Source organism: Equus quagga, chromosome 15 (genome assembly GCF_021613505.1).
Source record: "Equus quagga isolate Etosha38 chromosome 15, UCLA_HA_Equagga_1.0, whole genome shotgun sequence".
NCBI classification, from domain to species: domain Eukaryota; kingdom Metazoa; phylum Chordata; class Mammalia; order Perissodactyla; family Equidae; genus Equus; species Equus quagga.
The window spans coordinates 83,464,951-83,489,772 of NC_060281.1; the positions used below are offsets into that span (position 1 = coordinate 83,464,951).

The 24,822-nt window shown below is 49.7% G+C and overlaps 1 protein-coding gene across 1 annotated transcript in view; it reads left to right on the forward strand.

Moving 5' to 3' along the window:
• The window catches only part of SEZ6L (seizure related 6 homolog like), a 70,757-nt gene that overhangs the window by 19,245 nt on the left and 26,690 nt on the right, over positions 1-24,822 (forward strand). Inside the window, exons 10-11 of the mRNA XM_046641038.1 lie at positions 18,088-18,284; positions 23,950-24,144. Of these exons, the coding sequence (XP_046496994.1) occupies positions 18,088-18,284; positions 23,950-24,144 (392 nt within the window). The remainder of the gene's footprint in view (positions 1-18,087; positions 18,285-23,949; positions 24,145-24,822) is intronic.

A 24,822-nucleotide genomic window follows, 5' to 3' on the forward strand; every position in this document is an offset into this window, starting at 1 on the left:
AAAAGAATAGATTGGATGGGCTCTATTAACGCTGAAAAAAAAAAACAGGTGTGCACCTACTGTGTACAAGTACCAGGCTAGGTGCTGGAAGTACAGTTGTGAGAAAAGTGGGACAGTCTCTGCCCTCACTGTCTAGTGGGCGAGGCAGACAAGAAACTATATGCAGTGTGATAAGAGCAATGATGGGGAGGACAGGCAGCTGAGGGACACTGAGTCAAATCAAGGAGGAAGTGACTTCTAAGTCGGGGTCCGGAGTGAGAAAGGTGAGCCCGGTGGAGGATATGGAGACAAGCATTCCTGAGAAAGCAACATCTAACTGGGGACCCTGTTGTCCCCAGGACACTTAGCAATGTCTGCGGGCATTTCTGGTTGTCATAATTAGTGGGGGGAGGTGGTGCTACTGGCATCTCGTGGGGAGAGCCCAGAGAGGTTGCTCAGTGTCCTGCAATGCACAGGATAGCCTGCACCACAAAGAAAGAGCTGACCCAAAGTGCCAATAGTGCCAAAACAGAGAAACCCCGACCTATGCTGAGACCTGAAGGACAGATAGAAGATGGGCAGAGGTGGAGGGGAACAGTGTGCCAGCCAAAAGGAACAGCATGTGCTAAGGTCCAGATGCAAGAAGGCAAGACTCTTCTTGTCTGTCTATAATATCAAATATATGCTGAGCACTCAGTGTCTCCCAGACATTCACACCCCAGGCACCTTCACAGCAGGCACATGCCATGGGTTCTAGCATTACCTCCGTTTTCCAGATGAGTAAACTGAGGCTCGGAGAGGTGGAGGAGTGACTATGATCACACAGCTGGGAACTGGCAGAGCTGGTATTCGAACTCCGTTGGCCTGTCTCCAGGGCCTGGGATCCTTGCCAGCATTTGAAAGCAGCTGGAGGAAGCCCCGGGAATCTGGAGCTCGGTGATGCAGGAGCGGCAGCATCAATGAGGAAGGACCGGAATCAGGCAGGGCCCCAAAGGCTGCATTAGGGAGTCTGGACCCACCCAAGTTGGGTGGCAGGGGAAGGGTTTTAAGCAGTTAACAGGATCAAAGCTTTCCAGAAGGGAGCGGGGGCCTCCGGTCACCACCCGGAGCCTCTCGCTGGCCGACTCTGGCACACGCTTGGCAGAGCGGCGTCTGGCCCCAGCACCTCCTTCCTCCCACAGAGGGAGTGAAAATAGCATCTCACCAGCGAGGGTTACATGAGGCCCGGGAGCTGCTGGGTTTAATTTATCTTGCTTGGTTTCCGCTGACAGTTTTAGTAAACCAATTTGGGTTTGATAGTAAAAATAATTCCATCCTCGGGGCCCCTCGCACGGCCTAAGTGTTTGCATTTGTTATTTATCACATCAGCGAGGAGGGCGGAGTTGGCACCGCTGCCTGAGCTGGGTAGGTGGCCCACAGCGGGCTCTGGGCGGTGTCTGCTGAGTCAGGAGGACATGAGCCCCATGTGCCAGGCAAGAGAGGGGACACTTTCCCCCCTTTCTCCCGGCCAAGTCTGTTGATGCCATGGGCGTGAGGATAACGCTTCCAATTAGTCGCCACTTATGAAAGACCTACTGTGTGCTAGGCCCTGAGCTGCGTAGTTTATACCCGTGAGCAATAATGAATGTGAACATTATTACGGAGAGATAATAATTACATAAATTAGAGCTAATGTGAGTAGAGATAATTGCAGAGGGGGAATTACGCAAATTGGAGATAACGTATGCACAGCACATCGCATGGGATCTGGCACGTAGTTGGCGCTTCATAGATGGAACCTCTGATTACCCGGAGTCCTTATAAGGCAGATGTTGTCATTGCCACTTTATGGATTTGGAAATGACAGCACAGAGAGGTTAAGCGGCTTCCTCAGGTCACGCAGTTGATAAAGGACAGAGCCGGGTTTGCTCACACACAGTCGCCTCCTCTCTCATTGACTTGCACAGCCTTTGGGGGACCAGCTACATGTCCCAGGGATGAAGCAGAGGGGATCCCAGGCCTCCAGGAACTCGGCGTTCAGGAAATAGGGGAGTAAACAGACAATCTGATGAGATGTGGGCCAAGCGCTGTGGCTGGAGGGGTGGGAGGGAGGGAGGAGGGAGCTGGATTCACCTCTGCGAGTTGTGGAAATGTCCCAGAGAGGGTGGCATCCAAGCAGAATCTTGAAGAGTGTCAGTTGGCCAAGCTGTAATGGGGGGAGGCCGTTCCAGGAGGGGCCCTGTGCCCAAAGGACTCGAGCGGTGAAAACGTGACCCTCAGGCACCCGAACGGACACCCTGAACTGCAACATCCGTTACAACCGTCTGCCTTGTGCTGTGGGTGTTGGAGGTAGGATGGGTCCACGATCTTAAGACGAGGCAGGAGCCCCCAGGCTAAAATTCCTTCACGCCCCAAATGCTTAGTCCTGTTCCAGCTCCATCAGGAATCGCTGCTTATCCTAAAACAACCAAGCATGAGGTTTTTAAATCCTTAAGGATTTCTTAAATCTCTTTCTCTTTCTTTCCCTCTTTCTCTCTCTTTCTCTCCATAAAGCATAGAAAGGAGAATAAAAGAACTAAGGAATTATTGGAGAAGGCATCATAGAATGCAAGATCTGGGAGAGGCCCAGAGAGGGGAGGTAACTCACCTAGCATCACACAGCAGGTCAGAGCTAGGACTAGAGAGACAAGTTAAGTGTGCGTGCGAGAGCTGAGCACAGCAGCCACAACCTTGAAAACGCCCCATGGCAGAGGAGGCACAAAAGCATCTTGAGTCGAAAAGAGCTGCATTTAAATCCTGACTCTGCTGGTCACCAGCTCTGTGGCCTCAGGCAGGTTAAGGATGGTGGTGACACGTGTCTTATGATATGATACAGCAGTCCACCCTGAGCCACGGTTTTGCTTTCTGCAGTTTCAGCTACCTGTGGTCCGCCATGGGCCAAAAATATCAAATGGAAAAGTCTGTAAATAAACAATCCGTAAGTTTTAAGTTGCACGCCATTCTGAGCGGCTTGATGAAATCTCGCGCCATCGCACTCCGTCCCATCCCGGACATGAATCATCCTGTCAGCAGATCCACGCTGTAGACGCCGCCTGCCCCGTAGTCAGTTAGCAGGTGGCTCGGTTATCAGACCCACTGTCTGGGTATCACGGTGCTTGTGTTCAAGTCACCCTTATTCTACTTAATAATGTCCCCAAAGCACAAGGGTAGTGATGCTGGCAATTCGGATACACCAAAGAGAAGTTACTGTTGTGATCTCTTCCTGTGCCTAATTTATAAATTAAACTTGATCACTGGTTTGTATGTATAGGAAAAAATGTAGTATGTACGGGGTTTGGTACTATCCACGGTTTCAGACGTCCCCTGGGGGTCCTGGGACGTATTTCCCACAAAGAAGAGGGAACTACTGTACTCTGTTCCCTTTGTCCCCAGTAACCAGCATACAGTAAGTGCTCAATAAATGCCAGTTAAGTCAAAGAGAAAGATGGTGAGTGTGAAAGTTACTTAAAGAGCACGGAAAGTTCTTAGTAAGGTTTCTGGCATAAAATAGGAAACTAACCACAGCTAACACTCTTTCCCCCTTACTATATGCCAGCTCCCCAGCAAACCTATGCGATATCACTATGGCGATCTCCTTTTTACAGATGAGGAAACTGAGACTCAGAGAGGTGAAGTCACTCATTCAAGGTCACACAGCTAGGAAGAGGCCAACTGAGGACTCAAACCCCATTCTCTAGGACCAAAGCCGGTGTTATAACCACACAATGAATGGTAGAGAGGTGCTCCTCCAAAGAGAGATTCCCCAGCCTCAGCTTCCAGAAGGAGAAACTGAGGCTCAGCGAGGTGCCCTCCATTGCCTGGGCACCTGTTGCAAATAGACATAAATCTCTGGAAGAAAGAAATTTCACCGAAGCCCCAGCTTGCCTTCCTTGGCTCCACTGTGGAGCCCAGCCCCAAATCTCTCCCCGTTTATGGGCCCCAGCACAGTTCTCTAACCAGGAAATAAAAGGACCTCATAACAAACCCCGGTAACCGTGTGATGGATAGGCACAGAATATTTCTTTTCGGCTGCTGCCAACCTGCTCTGTGCTAAGTTAACTCCAGGCCCTAAAATTTAAGTGCCTTGTCCAGAGGTCCTTCAGTCCCTCCAACAGAGATATAGCCGCTTTGGGCTGCAAGCATTCATCTCGAGAGCCAGGCAAGAAAGGACAGTCAAGAGTCAAGGGCCGCTCTGGCCGCAGGAGCAGAGATTTCCAGACACCAGCAGAAATCATGGGAGAAATGGCCACAGTAGAGATAAAAACCTTCCGATCCATTAGCAGAGAGAAGTGGGGTTTCCCGAGAGCCAAACGTCTAAGGAACCTGAAAAGGAACAGCAAAGTTCATAGAGCCCAGTTCCATCGTGTTACAGATGAGGAAACCGACGGCCAGGGCTGGAAAGAGGCTGCCCCAGGACCACCCTCTCCGGCAGCTACTGCTGTGTGACCAATTACCCCAAGCTCGGCAGCGGGGAACACAAGCTTGGAGCCTTGCTCACACGCCTGCATGTCAGCGAGGCAGTTCTTCTGGCCTCGGCTGGCTCGCTCGTGTGCCTGCGGGCAGCTGTGGGGTGGGTGGGCGGCTCTGCTGATCGTGGCTGGCGTTTGTCACCTATTTGGGGTGGGCTGGCTGTCACACGCTCTAGGCAGGACGGACTAGGATGGTTCATCTCTGCTGCACGTGTCTCGCATCCTCCAACAGCCAGCTTGTTCCCAGGGTGCCCGACCAGGATCCCAAGACAATGGGCAGAAGCACTCAAGGCTTCCTGTGTCTTGACTAGGAAGGGGTACAGCATCATGGCTGCCATATCCTACGGCGGGTCACAAAGCAAGGGCCAGCCTCGACTCAAGGGGTGGAGAGACGCACTCCACCTCTTGATGGCAGGTGCTTCAAAACCTCAGTGCAAAAGGTGTGGACACAGGGAGGGGCAGAGCTTTGAAACCATTTTTGCACTCAGGCTACTACAGCCAAAGTAGAGTAGACGTTAGAACCCAGGTCTCCTGGTACCGGTCCAAAGGTCCAAATGACCTCACCGGGCACAATGACCCTATGAGGTGGCCATCATTGTCCCCATTGTACAAATGAGGGAACCAAGGCTCAGAGAGGTGAAGTCACTTGCCTACGATCCCACAGCTAGGAAGTGAAAGAAACAAGATTGGTACTGGAGCTTGGTGCCTAGCATTTAGAAAGCTCAGAAAATGTTTCCTCCTCTCCATGATGCTTCCAACATGAGCGAGGCACTCTGGAAAGATTCTGAGTTTTCTCAGAGAGAAGAAAAAGCCTTTGCCTGTGGTTGGAAGTCTAGCGTTCAGGTCCCAACTCTTCCCCTGATCGGCTGTGTGACCTTGGATAAGTCACTTCACTTCTCTGAGCCTCAGTTCCCTGTCTTTAAAATAGGAGCTCTTAGAGCTCCTGAGGGGATGAAACTCTTGGCAAGGGTCTGATACATTGCACACACGCCATAATTTGATTGGCAGTTATGATGATGATTAACAATAACTCTTTCCATGGCTTGCACACCAACTAAGCTTCATTATACAACCACACACACACATACACACACACAAATGTCAGTTGCCCCTGACCATGGGGTTTGGGTGTGACGGTGAGGAATGAGGAAGAATCACCCAAAAATACTGTCCAGGCATCTGCCTGATTAATTATTCCTGCTCCCCCCATTTTCAAGGGGTTGTCGTGGTTGCTGGTAACGTGGAAACAAGCTCTAGGATAGGTCCTCGCCCAACACATGTCTGTCTTCTGCTCCTCGGCCGCGCCACGCCCTGCCCAGCCTTGGTGACTGCAGAGCAGCTGTGGGAGGGGACCCACCCCCTGTCTCCAGCTGGTGCACGTCACCAGCTCAAGGCCTTCGGATGCTGTTAGATCTGACATCCTAGGGAGCCACGACTGCTTGTTTCACAACTCCCCAACACGCAGGGGCCCCGTGGCGGGTGGAGGAGGATGGGAGGGAGGCGGGAGGCAGGGCCCTGACCGTGGTCCTGTGCTGGCCACGCCTCGGGAAGCCTCGGGCCGCCCGGCCGGGGCCTTGGGGTGCGCCCTCCAGGTTTCCGACAGTTCACCTCTTCCGGGAGGACCGTCCCCACGCAGCGCCCGCTCCCCGCTGGGGGTTTGCAGGAGCGTTTTGGCAGCTCGGGGTGAGTCAGACCGAGGCTCGCAGGGTGACACTTTCCAGAGCCGCGTCGTGATGGAGATTCCGAGTGACAGGAAACACGCATCCTGCAGCTGTCAGCTCTCTCTCGGGATCCCTCCAGCATCTCCGTCCAGTGGAGCAGAGCCCGGGCCACCTCCCTCTGCACACGTGTGTGTGTGTGCACACCACACAATCCACACATGCACATCACACACACACCCCACACACACCCCACACCACACACACGTACATACACACATATACCATACACACGTTACATTACATACATCACACACACACCACACATCACACACCACACAAAGCCCAATCCTTTAATTCTGCTCTCATATAGCTGAGCTTCTATTACACTCTCTCAAGGTCAGTTCTCACCCCCACTCGCTAATTTTATAAATTTGAGGAAACTCATATCCAGAAAGAGGCAGAGATGTGGGCATCTCCACACAGGAAAGTCCGGGAAGGGCCACAGATCCTGCCGCGGGGCACCCCTGGGTCGGGGAAGCCGAGGCTTCACCGACTGTCTCTGAGTCTTTGCACCGTGATCCCCCCTTATCCGCGGTTTCGCTTTCTGTGGTTTTAGTTACCTGTGGTCAGTGGCGGGCTGAAAATCTCAAATGGGAAATTTCAGAAACAAACAGTTCATAAGTTGTAAATTGCGCGCTGTTCTGAGTGGCGTGATGAAACCTCGCGCTGTCCTGCTCCTTCCTTCCCCGAACGCGAGTCATCCCTCCATCCCGCGTGTCCCCTCTCTATACGCTACCCGCCTGTTAGCCGCCAGTAGCCGTCTCGGTTATCAGATCGACTGTCATGGTGTCACAGTGCTCGTGTTCCAGTCACCCTCATTTTACTTCATAATGGCCCCAAAGCACAAGAATAGTGATGTTGGCCACTGAGATATGCCAAAGCGAAGCCTTCTTTAGGGGCCGGCCCGGTGGTGCAGCAGTTAAGTGTGCATGTTCCGCTTCAGTGGCCCAGGGTTCACCAGTTTGGATCCCGGGTGCAGACGTGGCACCGTGCTGTGGCAGGCGTCCCACACATAAAGTAGAGGAAGATGGGCACGGATGTGCACTCAGGGCCAGTCTTCCTCAGCAAAAAGAGGAGGATTGGTGGCAGATGTTAGCTTAGGGCTAATCTTCCTCAAAAAAAAGAAAAAAGTGCTTCCTTTAAGTGGAAAGGTGAAAGTTCTCAACTTATTAAGGAAAGAAAAAAAATCGTGAGCTGAGGTTGCTAAGAAGAAATGAGTCTTCTGTCTGTGAAATTGTGAAGGAGGAAAAAGAAATTTGTGCTGCTTGTGTTGTCACACCTCAGATATTTCTGTATAAGAAAAAACATAACATATATAGGGACTGGCACTGTCCGTGGCTTCAGACATCCACTGGGGGTCTTGGAATGTAACCTCTCAGGATAAGAGACTACAATATTCCCAAATCCATCCTCTGATTGCTATGGGATGAGGCAGTGGGGTCCAACCTCCTAAAGAGAAGGAAACCTCAAAGTGGTCTCCCCAAGGTCATTGTTAGGTAATTTTTTCAGTTTGTGGATTCCGAGATTTTCATCTGGAGAAAGTGAAGCCCAGGCTGGGCAAGCCACTTGTCCATGGTCACAGAGCAGAGAAGCGGCAGAGGGGGCTGCCTCTCACTGAGATCCCCTGACCCCAGGTTTTGGTGCTACACCCCTGCCACTCCTCCCTCGCTGTTTAACAGGCTGGGTAGTTTGTTATAAATATTTTTTTAAGACAAAAGATGTTCTTTTAATTGAATTCCCAGCACTCATTAGATCATCTGCAGCTCTCAACAATATCATCCCCATTTTACAGGTGAGGACACTGAGGCTCAGAGAGGTTAGGCCACTTTCTCCAGGTCACCCAGCTAGAAACCAGCACATCTAGGATTTGAACCAGAGCCCATCCTCTCAGCACTGCCCTTCAAGGTGGAACAAAAACTCCAGAGAGGTGGAGGAGCGATCCGTTCAAAGGGAACAGCCAGATGCTGCTGGGCTTCCCCTGGTCCACAGTGCTGGGTGTGAAACGTCTGCTTGTCGACCTTGACACAGCCTTGCCCGCAGTGTTCTGAGATGACTCAGCCCAGGGATGTAGAAACGAGACATGGCTCAGCCCGCGGGGTGCTCCCAGAGGCGTGACGAGCATGGGAGTCACTTTCTTCTTCTCTTTCTCTTTGGGTCCCAGAGGGGAATTGATTGAAAAGGTTGAAGGTGGAGGAAAAGGAGAAACGAAGAAAAGGGTGGGGGACAGAGAGGGGTCTCCTCCACCGTGAGACCTCTAGGCGGTGGCTTTTGGTCCTGGCTGCCTGTGTAACCTCTTAGGGAACTTTCAGTGACACTGATGCCAGAACCCCACCCTCAGAGATGCTGAGGGTCTGACGGGCCCGGGTGCAGCCTGGGCATCCTCGGGAGCTTTTGACTCTCCCCAAGGATTCTTGTGTACGGCCAGGACTGAGACCCACTGGGTGAGGGCTGGCTTCCGAGCCCGGCTCAGACAAGACCTGATGAATCTGATGGAGAGAGGAAAGAAGGGAGGGAGGGAGGAAATAAGAAAACTGCTCATTTTTTATGCTTGACAATGTCCTTTCAGGGAGCCGAAGAGATTGGCTTTCTATGTCCTCCCCAAGGCTGCCGTGGTTTCTTGTCCTGTCTGTTATTTTATCAAATTAAATTGAAAGCTAATTAGCACTGGGCCATAGGGCCCCTCAGCAATTCCACGGCGCTGAGGGGCACCTGGCACTGGCTGCGTAGCATGGTGGAGGAGCAGAGCCTGGGGACCTGGGCCTCTCTGGGCTCGGTTTACTCCTCCGTACAATGGGGTTGATAACATTTTCTCTGATCACCTCCCTATGAGGTTGACAGGATCCAGTGAGAAAATGGACATGAAAGAACTCTGAATAGGTCTCTTTCACAGGCCTTCAAGAAGAATATGTTTTGTGAAAGTTTTTTTGTACCTACGACTGCATTTATGGGTTCTGCTTCTCTTTTTCCCTTATTTAAATCCTACAGTGTGTTTCATCACCATCTGCACGGCCCCATGGGGGTCCTGCCTTAATTGCAAGATGGTGTTTTCTTAGGAAAGTCCCTCTGAGCCTCAGTTTGCTCATCTGGAAAATGGAGATAAATTCACCACAGTTCATCCTTATAAATGACATTGATGTCACTGGTGCCAAGCCCCGTGCTGGGCTCCAGGGATATGGGGTAAGGAGCGTGTGGCTTCAGTGGGTTCGCAGCCCGTGCGCAAGTGGACACTGCAGGTGGAGTCCAGCGGGTCGGTGCCGAGGTTCTGCCTTCCAACCACAGGGGTTTGGGTTCTGGCTGTTCCACGTGACCAGCCGTTCAAGCTTCAGTGTGTTTCTCACCTCTGGGTGCCTCAGTTTGCTTCTCTGGGAAATGGGTGGGAATAGCAGTCTTGATAGGGTTCGTCTGAGGATAAGATGAAATGGCGCGTGGGAAGCGCTTAGAACAGCTCCTGGCTCACTGGAAGCCTTATGAGAACCTTGGCTAGTGACTTTATAGCTGCAAATGCAGGATGGCGTGGGAGCACAGAGGGACCTTCAGGAGTTAGTAAAATGTTGTCACGCAGAGAGAAGAGGAGAGGCATCTCAGACAGGGGACCAGCATGGGGTCCAGGGCTATATCCGTTCCGATGTATAAAGATGTTTGAGACGGCAGAGGTGGGCTAGAGCCTGGGTGGACCCCCTGGAAGTCCTGGAAGGCTGAGAATCTGGCCTTTATTCTTTGGGCTAATTTTTGCTACTTCCACAGTCCAATTCTGTTACCAGCTCCCTATCTTTTTTTTTTTTTCCTTAAACTGCGTATAAATTGGCTTGCCTTTTTCCCTTGGCTTACTCCACAAAATGAGGTCCATGAAATGAGAAGTCTGATCTGCAAACCATATATTTATATATTTTTCTAATTCACACTTAAATAAGTCCATAGCTATTAGACATTTTCAAATCTGTTTGTCTACCTAAAATCATCTCGTGAACACCACTGAGGAAAGCCTTTTAAAGGCAAGATTTCTAAGCAAGGGTCAGTTGTTTGTTTAAAAAGGAATTAAAACAAAAAAACAAGGTGGCTTGTTCATCCCTTCCTTCTACGCCCTCTGTGGAATATTAACTCCAGCTCAACAGTCAAAGCTCCAGGGCCGCCTTCCCCAGAATAGCAGCCTGGGCCACGCTTAGCCATGCACTGCCCTCTGCTGGCCAAGAGAAGACTTACTTGGCTAGAAAAAGGTTTGCTAATGTACGTCAGATTCCAATTTGCATTCCATCCTCACCTCTGTGGCTCTCTAGACCCCAGTGAAAGCAATGATGAGGGTCCCTCGGGCTGTTTTCATCCTTTTTGAAGAGGTAATTCAGGCACATGACTCAAAATCCAAAGGTACAAAAGGATCTACTATGAAAATTATATTTTCCACCTTTTCCCAGTAAAGAGCCCCGTCCTTAGTCCCCGTCCCCCAGAGGCAGCCACTATAAACTAGCTTCTTATGCATCCTTCCCAGATTCCTTTTAAATATTTCAAAAACCATAACAGAAATCTCCTATCTACCAAAATAAGGCCACCCAGAGTAAGTCACCGTTTGAATGCTGATTTGATTACACAGTCTGGTGTCCGTGATCAATAACAGCAACAAAACAAAGCAAATTTAATTGTTACCAAGAGATATAAAATGTTTAGGAGGCAAAGTCTTTTCAAAACAGGAAGTCTGTAGAGAAGATGCATTACCTTGGGAGGAAAAAAAAGTTGGAAGTCTTGGGTCTAATCAAATGAACTTTAGTGACGACGTCATGAGAACAAAAGTCGTGCCGGGATGCGGGGCGATCACATGGGGCTTCCGCATCCGTCAGATTTTTTTTTTGTAACTTTTTATCCACATTTCCTGATACAGGACTGAAGCCAGGCACACTTTTGGGAGACATGTACGCGTGGCTTTCACGGGACATTATATAAAATCATGGTTCATATCTCAGGCATTGGCATCCGACAGACCTAGATTTGACTGCTAGGTCTGACTCTTATGTGACTTTGGGCTTATGTGGCTTCTCCTGGTTGAGCCTCAGTTTCCTGATCTGCAAAATGGGAACATCGTCAGTCTCAGTTCGTGGGGTTGTTGTTGTTTGGGTGCTTAATACTCAGTAGGCAGCATTGTTTTTATTCAAAAGCTAAACGAGGGTCTTGGGAGATCTTTGCTCAGATGTCCGGTGGCACCAGTGTTTTTACTGCCCTTAAACAGGCAGGAGTTGAAAGAGGACGCCAGAAGTGGAAGCCTGGACAGCATGCCCACAAATGGCTGCTCAGGCTGGAAGAGGCTGCGGGATGTGCCTGCAGTATGGACAAGGTGGGGAAGGAGAGGAGGCTACACCCCAGCTCGTCAAGGCCATGGGTTGGCAGTGGAGTGGCTTATCAAGCATGCAGGGGCGTCATGGTATCAGGCTTGCTTCTGGTGACCTGTGTACCTAAGAGTGGAAAGGACAGGCCCGGGGGGCCAGTGGGGCAGAAATATTTGGGGCAGCTCCAATCATTTAAGGCTTTCATTAACCCCCGGGAGCAAGCGCTGACAGGAGCCAGAATGAGAGTGGTACTTCTCCCAAGGTTAGCACAGGTTAAGAGTCCACTTGGGGTCAGGGCTGCAGGCAGAGATGGAGTCAGAGCCACCGTCCACCCTGTGCCAGAGCTGAAGCCGGGACTCGGACGTCTGCCCTGGCCTGGTGCCAATTCACCCAACACACACCCACACCATGCTGAGAGCGGGGGATAGAGCAGTGAGCGGAACAGACCTGTTCCCTGGCCTCAGGGAGTTTCCACTCTAGTGCGGACAAGCCCCAGATCGTCGGAGCACCGAGTACTGAGCTCCATGGGACGGGTGAGCACAGAAGGGGCTCCCAACCGGGACCAGAGCGGACAGCGGGCACTGTAGGCATGAGGGAATCACAGAAGATGGAGACTACAGGATGCAGGGAGGGGGTACCCAGGCCTAGAGAGGGAAGCTAAAGAAGGATTTAGGGTAGGGAGGCCAGAGGGCCTTCCACATTCTGCGGAGACATTGACTAGTAATTCAGTCTGGCTGGAGTGTAAAATATTTGGGTTGGAAGGCACAGTGAGAAATGAGGCTGTGGGGAGGTGGGGGGGTGGTGCAAAAAATAGATACACGGAGCCTTGAAGCCAGGATGGAAAGTTGCGTTTTACCCTAAGATGAGGTGCGTTTCTTTTTAATTGAGGTGAAATTCACCTGACATGAGATGAACCATCTTAACGTATGCAATTCAGTGGTATTTAGTGCATTCACAGTGTTGTGCAACCGACACCTCTGCCTGGTCCCAAAACATTCTCGTCATCCCCAAAACAAACCCCATGTCTATTGAGCAATCCCTCTGCATTCCTCCTCCACCCTGCTTCGCAGCCCTTGGCGGCCATCAAATTGCTTTCTGTCTCTATGGATCGACCTATTCTGGATATTTCTTATAAATGCAATCATATAATACGTGGCCTTTTGTGCCTGGCTTCTTTCACTTAGCATAAAGTTTTTAAGGTTCATCCACGTTGTGGCGTGTGTCAGTACTCCATTCCTTTTTATGAATGAATAATATTCCATTGTGTGGATGTACCACATTTTGCTTACTCATTCATCTGTTCAGTGAAGGGGCCAGATTTGTGTTTCAGAAGAATTCAGCTGGCTGCTGATGGAATTGGGGCCAGGCAAGGATGGAGTCAGTAGGCAATGAGATGCTGTCCCATGGTGCAACTGGAAGATGATGGAGAGAAGCTGATGGCGGTGGTGGAGGAGAAAGGGGTGGATTGTAGGAGACCCAGAGGCGGAGGTCTTCTGTGCCCAGGGAAAGCCTCTCCCTCTGGCAGCTGAGTTGGGCTGGAGCAGGCAGGGGCTGGCCTTGGGCAGCTCTGTTTTCCTGTGGAATTCTCCCTGAGGGGGACCTGCTACACCCAGTTCCAGTCAGATCAAGCCCTCTGCCTGTCAGCACCTCTCCACCTCCTGTTCGTTCTGGAGTCAAACTGACATCCCGACTTCTCCACGCCTCCTCAGATTGGATCTGCCTGACATCTTACTTGAGTCCTCAGCAGAGAGCCTCGCTCTGCCCTGTGGCCAACCTCTCTGCTGTTAGGTCTCTGCATTTTCATCCTGGTTGCTGAGGACGGCCCAGCCGTAGGGACCTCGGACACTCTCCGTCTATGGAATGCAGCTGGAAGGGCAAGTGGAAACGCAGGCTTGTCTTCAGATTGGAGGGGAAAGGAATAAATCACCAGCATTGTGTTTATCACTGGAACAAGTCTACCAAAAAGGTGGATCCAGAAGGATATAGCAGGGAGTAACTTCATTCTTTCTCCAACTGCCCCTTCATGTATGTTCTCCATTTTTTTTGCTTGTCAGGGTGAAAGCTAAGTTTTCATAAATCTTCCGGTCTTAACAAGTACAGTTCAGTCTAGTAATCATATAGCTCTAAACAGTATTTATTTTGAAACTTAATCCCTCTCTCAGCTGGGTGCCTCAGGCTGGGGATTCTGCAGCGAGGAAGGGCATGGTGGGCTGCTTCGTTCTCACAGGAAAGTCCAACTTGACAGCACTGTTATGTTTTGGAAGATATAGAATGCTCGACGTGGGCAAAAAATGTGTACTTGAGGTGGGCAGAGCTGCTGAGCCTCTTGACTTTCCCCTCTGCTGGATCCCCTCACCCTTCCAGGATGGGGACACAAGCAGGCCCACACTGGCTGCCTTCTTTAGGGTTCACGTTAGACCCAGAAAGCATCGTTCTTATCCCCACTCTCTTCATTGATGGGCACCTCACTCCCAACACCCCTTTTCCTCTCTTGGCTCTGCCCCCAGGCAGGCAGGCAGCTCCAGTCTGATTTTTATCATTACTTCTCTCTGGGTGAGCACTAAATGCAGTCACTGTTCCCCAGACCCCAGAAGACACCTGCCAAGCCACCAAGAGTTTCCTTGATGCATCCTCACCAGGCTTAAGGTGAGAGGGTTATACCTTGCCCCACCCCCAGGGTCGCCCCTCATAGTGACATTCTCCCTGAGTCAGTCCTTCCTGCAAATCTCTTCCATGGCCCATTGAATTCTTAGCCTTCTGTAAGCTAGAGGTGGGGGAAGGGCTCAGATTGGAAGAGGTGCCTAGAAGATGGTGGCAGGGGCCATTGGTGCCCTCTCCGAGCCCTGTGGCACTTACCAGCATGTCCCCACGATGGCTTCTGACTGCAAGCCTCTCCACCTGAAGGCTTCCTCTGATGCCATGCGGGCAGGTCAGAAGTGCTGGAGATTCAGTACATCTAGGAGAGGCCCTCAGCCACAGAGGGATGGAAGTTGGAGGATAAATATCCCAGCTCCTTCTCCCCCAGGGTATGTCCTACACCATGTCTCACAGTTCCTACAGGACTGAGCCCAGTGCCCACAGTGGAACTCACCCATTGATGCACCATGCATTGGGTCTTTCCCTTCCTCCTGCCTCCCTTCCCCACCAATGCTGCCTGGGGTGGCCTCCCAGATGAGCCAGACTCTAACAGACACTCCCATCTTTGCTCAGATTCTGCTTCTGGAGAAGCCAATCTCAGCCAACAGCCAAGTATATCCCTTTAGAAAGCAAGAATGCTTAGTACCTGTTGGCTTGTTCTTAGCTTAGGGGAACTCAGCTGAAATTCTGGGACAACAGGAGAAGTGGCATTCAGTAGTCTGTTGCACACTGTTTACAAAATGCATTCACAAAAGTTAGGCTGTCTCAACCTTAGCATCAACGTCATGTTGCATATTTCTTTGTTGTGAGAGGTTATCTTGTGCATTGCAGGATGCTTAACAGTATCCCTGACATGGACTCACCAGTGGCACCCCATGGGTGGGGCAAGCATGTCTCTAAACATTCCCATATATCTCCTGGGGGGCAAAATCAGCCCTAGGTGAGAACCACTGACATAAGTCATCTGATGTCATTTAATGTAAACAGCAATCCAAAGAGAGAATGATGATGATGATGATGATGATGATGATGATGCTGGTGATGATGATGTTGGTGATGATGATGGTGGTGGTGGTGGTGGCAATGATAGTGGTGGTGATGTGATGTGGTGATGATGATGATGATGATGGTGGTGGTGGTGATGATGATGATGATGATGGTGGTGGTGGTGGCAGTGATGGTGGTGGTGATGTGATGGTGGTGGTGATGTGATGATGATGATGGCAATGGTGATGATGATGGCGATGGTGATGATGATGATGATAGCAATGGTGATGGTGATGTGATGATGATTATGATGTCAATGGTGATGATGGAGGCAATGGTGGTGATGATGGTGATGGCGATGATGATGATAGTGATGATGACAGTGATGGTGATGGTAATGTGATGATGCTGCTGATGCTCATGCTGATGATGTCCATAACGACAATGCAACATGCCATAACATTCAAATGACTTGACCAAACTCGCTCAGGTGCTGTCAGTGAAGCTGCAATTTGATCCCAAATCTTCCGCATGTCTTACCTCACTCCAAAAGTCCAAAACATAGACTGGAAATACTAAGCCTGATTCACAGACAAGAAACTTCAGAAAAACCACAGGCCCTCCATGAAAGTGTAAGAGCCAAGAATCAAACCAAAGCTTTCTGATTTCCAAGACAGTGAAGTCTTTCCAGCGCTCTTCCTTCCTGCTTTACAATGAAAAGCTGTGCTAGCGTTTTAAAATGAAAGCTATTTGCACCCTTGAAGATGCTTCTACTGCATTTAGATCATTGAAATGGATGATAGAATAAAGCCAAGCCGCGCACTTTCTGGAACCCACTGTTACCAGCAAATCGGCTATGAAGTCGGCTTAAGGAATAAATGTCAGCATCCACCACTACCATGTGTCACACTAGCCTAATCCAGCACTTCCATGAGCTATTGATGTTTTCATGGTCCTTAGAATTAAGGGGTGCTTTCCTACGATAGGTCAAGAGCTGACATCAACCCCACTATCTCTGCTGTCAAATAGACTCTCTGGCAGGCTTTTTCGTACTGTAGCCTTTATTGAGCACCTATTGTGTGCAAGAGAAGGTGGCAACTCCAGAATTCCAATGAGTAGGGGTTTAGAGGCTGTAGCCTAGTTGGAAACTGGCAGAGGGTAGGAGGAGCCTAGGGTGCAAAGCACATGGCTTCTTGAAGCCACGTGTGCAAAGCAGACAGACAGCTTTTACTAGGAGAGGATGTGTTTGGGGGTGGTTCCAGGAAGCCAACGGAGATTCTGGGGGCAATTAGAAGCCCCTTAAACCATCCTTGGGGACAACTTTACGTGAGGCATTGTGAGAGGTTCTGTGGAAGATATTGAGATGAATAAAACGCATCTCCTGCCCTCTGGGAGCAAATCTGCAGCAACGTACCTGTGTTTCTGTTGTTTTGTTCTTACTACTTGAAGCACCAACATGAGTGGTTTCCACTCCTTCTCCGGCTTCCAGACCAGCAGCCAACACCGTGCTTGGACCTTGGGTGAAGCTGGGGGGGTGGGGCAGGGCTGTTGTCAGTCTGCGTCAGTTCCAGGAACTTCGCTCAGGGCCATTTCCTGGAATGCCTCTTCTCTGGCACTGAATTATCAGTCAGGATGCTCCTGTTAAAAACCCTTTGATGTCTTCCATCCCCAGCAAGATGACATCCAAACCCCTAAACTTGGCTTTCTAAGCCTTTCATGATCTGGCTTCTGCAGATGTCTCCAGGCTCCCATGTCCATAAGCAAACCCCGGCACATTAACCATCAGGCAAATTCTTTCTGGAACCACGCCTTCTCCCCAGCCCCAACTTATCTGCCTCAGGGTCTCCTACTCTTTCTTAATGATCCTGAGCAAGCATCACCTCCTCCAGGGAGGCCTCCATGCTGCCCCCATCTGAGTTAGATTCTCTCCTCTACACCTGCCTTGATCATAACTCCTACCACAATCCCTGGCTTACTAGTCGAAATAGATCACTGTTCTGTGACTCTTCCTGTCCTCTGAGCACAGCACAGTGCCTGCCACATAGTAGATGCTCAAAAATATTAGGGAGAGGGACACAAGAAAAGGAGAAAGACATAAGGGAGAAAGGAAGAAAGAGAAAGGGGAAGAAGGAGGAAGGAAGGAAAGAGGCATGAGTTAATATCTGTCCGTGATTGATGCAGCCAAAACCGAATTATCTGGCATTCTTTCAATCAGAGATCAATTTTATCCAGCACGCCCAAGGGGGCACACCTTTCTGTGGCCTATTGAAGTGCTTTCTGGATTATTAACTGTACATTGCCGTTGAGATATTTAGCGTCAAGATACTCTCTTGCAGTCGAGTCTTTGAAAATGCCTCATCCTTTAATGCTGTGAATAGTGGTAGCGAGTTTGAGCCTATTTCATGAATAAAGTATCTCCAACCCGCCCTCACCCCACCCCCAGATGTGATAGATAACCTGGTTGATTCTGAGGAATTTGCCACACGATGTGTGGGAGGATCATTTCACCTTACACAAAAATGCAAGTTACAACAAGCAAGCAGTCAACTTGTTCTGCATCAAAGAATGACAGACCCATGTCACTCACCCAGCTTGTAACCCAGTGCCCGACACTTGGTTTCACCCATGAAATGGTCGTTGATGACGGGGTCATGGAAGGCAATTCCACTTATGACGCAGCATTTGACTCTGCAAGGAGCTCCATGGAGGGATGACCATTTCATGAATGAGTCTTCAAAGACTCAATCCACCCACAAATCTATGTGCCAGGCTTGTAGGAAGGATCAGCATGTCCTGGTCACATTTGCAGTCTATGCCCACCTCAGCCCCAGTTCCTGGCCTGGGCCTGACACATAGTATGTCTCAAGAAAGTGAGTGTTGCCTGAAAAAATAAATCAAATCCTTGTTGAGTGCCCATAACTTTGCCTCACTAGCCTCCCCCTCTTCTCTCTGTCCCCCGCCAAGCCTGAACCTGAGCAACAGCGACATCCTGACCATCTACGACGGTGATGAGGTCATGCCCCATATCTTGGGGCAGTACCTCGGGAACAGTGGCCCCCAGAAGCTGTACTCATCCACGCCGGACCTAACCATCCAGTTCCACTCGGACCCTGCCGGCCTCATCTTTGGGAAGGGCCAGGGATTTATCATGAACTACATAGGTAGGTGTCTCATCCAGTCAATTATTTTCTTTGTGTTTAGATGCATGCTAAGATGATTGCTTCTAGATATGTCTGTTTGGGTTTTGTGCTACACAAGTCTTTTAATATATTGGCACAGTAAATATGTGTAGTTTTTAAGAGCTTGGGCTCTCTAGTTGGACGGACTAGGGTTTGAGTCCCTAGTACTGTCATCAATGGCTGTGTGACGTTGGATAAGTCACTGAAACTCTCTGAGCCTCCTTTTTGTCATCTGTAAAATGGGAACAGTGATACCCACTCCACAAGGTTGATATCAGGACTTGGTTGATAATGCCGCATAACTTTAAGATTCATCGTGTTTTATTTGTGGTCAGCTGGGTTTTTATATCATCAACACTCTCTCCTATATTTGCACCTTCTCAAAGCATGATCTTCACCATCTTGCCTGAACTGAAGCTCAGCTCTTCCCTAAAACTCTCCTTCCCCTGTGGCCCCACACAATGGAGACAGCCCTTTCTCTCCCACTTCCCGTACTTTAAGACCTATGGACGCAAGAGATGTCCTTGATCCTCAGTGTGGCTTCCAAACCACTTCTCTCCCCCTCATCTTAAAAACACCACAAAAACTTCCTGCTATCAAATTCAAGCTAAGTTCACACATGACCATATAATACTCCCTTCTTGCTGTTCCATCCAGCCACACCCTTTCCTCCTCACTCCCAACCCTGTAACTCTCCCTTATTCATTACTGGCTCCCTCACCCTCCTCTGCTCAACCTCTGAAGACTGGAAGGTCCCAAGCTCCACCCTGAACCTTGTCCTCATCTCTATCTAGACTCACTCATGTGCTCTCATCCAGGCCCATGGTTTTAAAGAATATCTATATTCTGTTGACCTCCAATTTGTACCTCCAACCTTGACCTCTCCCGTGAACTCCAGATTCATCTATCCAGTGCCCTACAGACTACCCTCTTGCGTGTATTTGGCATCTCAGATTTAACATGGCCAAAACAGAAGTATTTATTTCTCTACCCACCCTCACCCAACTGTTGACCTGCCGTCTGCCCCTCCCAGGAGATGGAACCACAACTCTCCTGGTTTCTTAAGATGCTTCCTCTTTCCTCACCCCATAGCCAATCCATCCATCCTCTCTACTCTGCTTCTACAGTATGTCTCAAATCCAAGAACTTCTCTCCATCTTTCCAAGGCCACCGCCCTGGTCCAAGCTTCCATCTTCCCCAGCAGTCAGGGGACCAGAACACTGTGAAGTCCCACTGATCCCAGCCCCGGAAGGGACTTGAGCTGACAGAGCGTCTGGTCCAACCCTGTCGTGTCACAACAGAAGCAGCCCTGGAACACCAAGGATAAGCGACTTTCTCATCAGGGGCCCAGCTGAGGCTCACACCCGGGCTTCCTGGTTCCTGGCGTTCAGGGTTTCTCTACCCACAACATCCCCAGCAACAGCGGAGAACCTGGGAGACACAAGGGGGCAGTGAAGACCTAACTTCTCCTGGCATCCAAGATGGTGGATGGTTGCTCCCTTAGGATTTCAATGAAAAGGATTCAGCCGGTGATGAGGGGACATGTTTGTGCCCCCCAGGAACAAGGTTGACATCTTGATTTCCAAGAGGGAACAGGGAAAAGGAGGAGGCGTCCTGCCGAGTCTCCTGCTTCCACCCCCACCCCCAACGACTCACTGGCGGGAGCAAGACTCCCATGTCTTTGGCTCCTTCTTCCCCTGGCTTGAAGATTGTCCATCTCTATCGAAGATAAAAGGGTCTCTCTACACCACCTCCTGCCTCTAAAATACAAGCTGCTCCTGGACCACTGGCTGTCTCAAGGAGCCTCATGTGTGCAAAAAATAAGGCCCTTGCATTTTTATTTCCAGCTGGTGGACGTTTCTCATCCCTGCCTGCTCTGTGTGCACATCTCAGAGAGGCAAACACAAGATCATTTTTATGTTTCCCGGGGGCCTTTTAACCCTTAATTATGCTGCTAAGTATTTTCAGAGTATTCTTGATGCTACTTTTCACGGGTTCCCCACTCTTTACTGGGTGATGCCGTGGGCATAGGGGGATGGCTTGTGCTGCTGTCCGGATGGAGTGCCCTCCAGGGTCAGCTGCCTTTGAGGGAGAGTTTCGGTGACCTGGCTTCAATCTGTCCCCTTAGACTTCTCCTCCCTCCCCGCTGGAAGATGAGGTCATAGTTTTGCTCACTGGTCTCCTCTGGTGCCTGAGTCAGTTTTCCAAATCCGCATTCAGCTTGCTGGCAGAAATCTGACTCTATCCAAGGCGGCCCAAGGTTAACCAGTAGGTCTGGCCAATGTTCAGTCTGGCAACATCTTGAAGACAAGGCGCTCTTGAGAACTGAAGCCGAAACAGATTTATGTGGCAATGTAAAGCTGGCAAGCACTCCTGCATATACTATCTCTTCTTCAAATGCATTATCTCCACTTTCCAGAGAGTTTGGTTCACAAAAATCTCTTGATATCTCCTATGTGGTTGGCCCTACACTGGGTACCAGGATATGGGAATGAACAGAATACTCTCTCCTTGTTCTTGAGCCAGCTGCTGAAAATAGGAGAGGAAGTCCCATTAACAGACAACATCAGTATCGTGTGCTGATGCTGCGGGAGAGGCAAGCACCGGATTTCCGGGAACGCTTCCCAGGGACACGCAGCCTGGCTAGTGTGGGTAACACAAACAGAGAGAAGAGTTCCATTTGCTCTTCTTTCTCTTAAAGAAGCACACAGTTCATTTCACAGTGAAGGCAAGTGGGCTTCTGTATGTCATTTTGATGCCAATCACTTGCTTGTGGCTACCTGTGTTGAAGACCATGTCGAAGAGAACTCAGAGGAGACCGTGCCTGAAGTCAGTGGGAAAGAATGCCAAGATGGATTGGTGATGTCTGCTGTGGCATGGGACTGGACCTGCTGTTATGGGTCTAGATTTAACCCTGTCTAGATGCAATTCCCACTCAGTAGAGGGGTCAAATGGAAGGGTTAGGGGTTTCTGTGGTCATCTAAAGAATTCTGAAGCTCCTGAACTGATCTCAAGTCCTACATCCAGCTCTGGAAGGTGGCCAGGGCTTATCTGCTGTGACTGCTGTCAGAACCTTCCATGGAACACTCTGGGCCACATGGTTCTGACCTCCCATAATTCTCCTTTGCACAGACAGAAGCAAAGAATTCTTCTCCTCGCTGCTTCTTGTGCTTTGCTAGCGTCTGTGGCCAAGCACACAGGAGGGAAAAGAATAAAAAAGCAGAGATGAGTAAGCAAAGCAGTGTTTCTCAAAGAGATTTGGTCACTTGTGCCTTTATTTCTCTCATCCTAGCATAATAAGTAAGCTCCATATCATAGGTCAATTCCAATCCAATGACAGTAGCTCCCTGGAGCGTTCTGTTGAGAAGGATTTGGAGATTTCAGCTTCATTCAAAGAAAGAGACTGCCATGATTGATTAGTGATGTCTGCCATGAGCATAAGACTGGTAAATGGTGGCATCTATTCAGTGTATTTGGGTATTTCTTTTGCCCAAAAGTTGGACCATGGTGCTGATCTTGACCATGGGACTGGAACCATGACTTCAGATCCCTGTATTCCTCGTGCCTGGCATATAGCAGGTGCTCACAAAATCTTAGAGAAATCAATGCATCCATACAACTCATCTTAGTGTTACTGTCCTTTCCTGCACATTAATTACCTTTCACATTGCCCTTTGTGATAGACAAGGTCGTGTTCTTGTCTCCACTCTAGGATTGAGGACGGTGAGGCTCAGAGGTATTAATTGACGTGACTGGAGTCACACAGCATCTAAAAGAAAGAAAGAGGACTAGAAGGGAAGTCCTCTACCTCCTAGGCCAGTTTTCTCATTCTTAGCAAAGTAAGATTATTCCAGCACCTCCACCTATGGCGTTTGGTGAACACTCAGGTTCCTTAATCAGGGTCTCAGGGAGTGGAGTCTGAGAACCGGAGAACAGGCAGGCTAAGTGACTTAGCCAAGGCCACTGAATTAGGAAACAGTGGGGCCAAGATTTCAGTCAAGGCTCTGCCACATGGTGGCAGCAGCTGAGGAATCAGAAACAAGATGCATGCCACAAAGGAGACGGGAGGTCCCACTGGAACGTGTGGCCATGTCAGCCCAGACTGAAAAGTCAGACAATCAAAGCTTTCTCCGTCTCAGAGCATTTGATGCACGGCGGACCACGTAGCTGGTTCTTGCCCCCATTTCTCCCCTTTCATCCAGAGTCTGAGCATTTGCAGCTGTGTCCCAAATGCAGGGCTTGGCTAATATTTCAAACACCTAAAAATAGAGGCTCCTGCTCCCTCCACACAATTCTTGAAGCCATTTCCGTCTCCTCTTCTTCTTGCAGACACCCATGAGATCTCCTTTCCCCAAATAAAATCGTCATGGAATCCTGGGAAAAGCCATTGCTTGTTTCTGCGAATGACTTTCCCGCAGACAATGGAGGTGCTTTGCTCTCCCCAGAAGCACATCAGAGCTGCCAATTAATTATACAGCATAAGGAGCTCTCTTCTCAAAATCTGTGCAGTGGGCACTTGGAAGCAAGGAATTAATAATGGGCTCTGGCTTGCTGCCTTAGTAACGAAGGTCTGTAGGAGGAAAATGGAATTATTCCAGAGGAAAACTCTGTGATGATAAACTGTGTGTAGCATTTTCTGCAGTGTGGTTAACGTTCACTGATGCAATGTAATTTGAAGAATGCGCCAATAATTATTTTCATTTCAATAGTTAAGTATTTATCTCAAACTGTATTACAAAAATATATATTAGTAATCTATCAAACCTATGTATTTATGGATATTCTTAGGATGAGGCTGAGTGCATTAGCTACCCATTGCTGTGGAACAAATTAACCTCCTTCCCCAAAACATCCTTGCTTCAGGAATTCAGGAATTAATGCTGGATGGCTCTGACTTGGGATCTCTCACGAGGCTGCAGTCAAGATGTCAGCCAGGGCTGCAGTCATCCGAAGGTTTGACTGGGGCTGGAGGCTCCATTTCTAAAAAGGCTTGCTCATGGGGCCAGCAAGTCAATGCCATTGTCCACATGGATGCCTCCAGAGGCTGCTTGAGCATCCTCACAACATGGCTGCTGCTCCCTCCAGAGAAAGTGATATGAGAGAGAGCAGGGAGAGAACCTCAGCACCTTTCATGACTCAGCCTCTGAAGTCACACACCATCACTTCTCCAATAGCCTATTGGTGATGCATGGCAGCCATCTTTAGTGCTGGCGGGGCCTTCACAAGAATGTGGATCCCAGGAGGTGAGGCTAACCAGAGGACATCTTGGAAGCTGGCGACCACAGTGAGGCAGGCCTGATTAGGATGAGGCTCTCCTGGAAGGTGAGGAACTTGAGATGCAGAGAGAAGTGACTGCACCCCAGTCACGTTGCTAGTAAGTGGCAGATCTAAGATGCCATCTGACTCTAAATCCTAAACTGACTTTATCCAACCAAGAGAATGTTTGGTAAGTCCAATGGCCCACGGGAAGAGATCATTATAAAATCTCACTATGGAAGAGTTCCTGTGGTTTAAGGGATTTCTAAAGTTGTGTCACTCATTTCCAGAGGCCTTATCTTCTATTTTCTCTTTCCTCTGACATTCATAAAAGGAGCTCCAAACAAAAAGGCCTTCTCCCCATCTCAGGATGATGTTTTTTGTTTTAAAGAGGTGTCAAGGAATGACTCCTGCTCAGATCTGCCCGAGATCCAGAACGGCTGGAAAACCACTTCTCACACGGAGCTTGTGAGGGGCGCCAGAATCACCTACCAGTGTGACCCTGGCTACGACATCGTGGGGAGTGACACCCTCACCTGCCAGTGGGACCTCAGCTGGAGCAGCGACCCCCCATTTTGTGAGAAAAGTAAGAGTATTCTTGTTGTCTTCCTCTAGGTCAGTGGGTGGTAAATCCCTCCCACAGAGGATTTTTTGGCATGGATGCAGTGGAGTTATTTAATGTCTAATCTGGCCTCTCTCCCATGCTACCACTCACTGGCACTGCTCACAAGTGTCATTTTATAGCCCTCGGGCAGGCCTCTCAGGCTCAGGTGCCTTCGGAAGCCTGGCAGATAATGTAAATGAGTGAAATCGGCTGGGTGTGAGACAATAGGGAGTGGTGTGGACTGCGGGGAGGGGGAATGTATGTAGCCTGTGTAAAAACATCATTCAAATTCAGGCCTTTAAAATACCTGTAGAAGCCAAGCAAAACAAACCTAAGTTGGCCCTTGGAGGCCCAGTTTGAAGCCCCTCTAGTGGGTAACCAACTTTATCCAAACAGCAGCCATCCCACTCTCCTGGTTCCTTCTGCCTGCACTCTGCTCCTGCTCCCCCCAGGAGTGTGGACCAGGCGTGACTGGTGTTCGCTCAGTCTCGTGTCTTCAAAAGGGGTCGAAAAAGGCAGTACTTCTGGTTTCTACACTGATGCCTTAGTAGCAGGGAGCTGGGAGGTGCTAAATTTGGAGGTGGCCTCTACCCCCAGCCGTTTGCCTCCCAGCTCCCCCATAAAGCTCCGGTCAGCAACCCTCTTACTGGGAATCCTTGG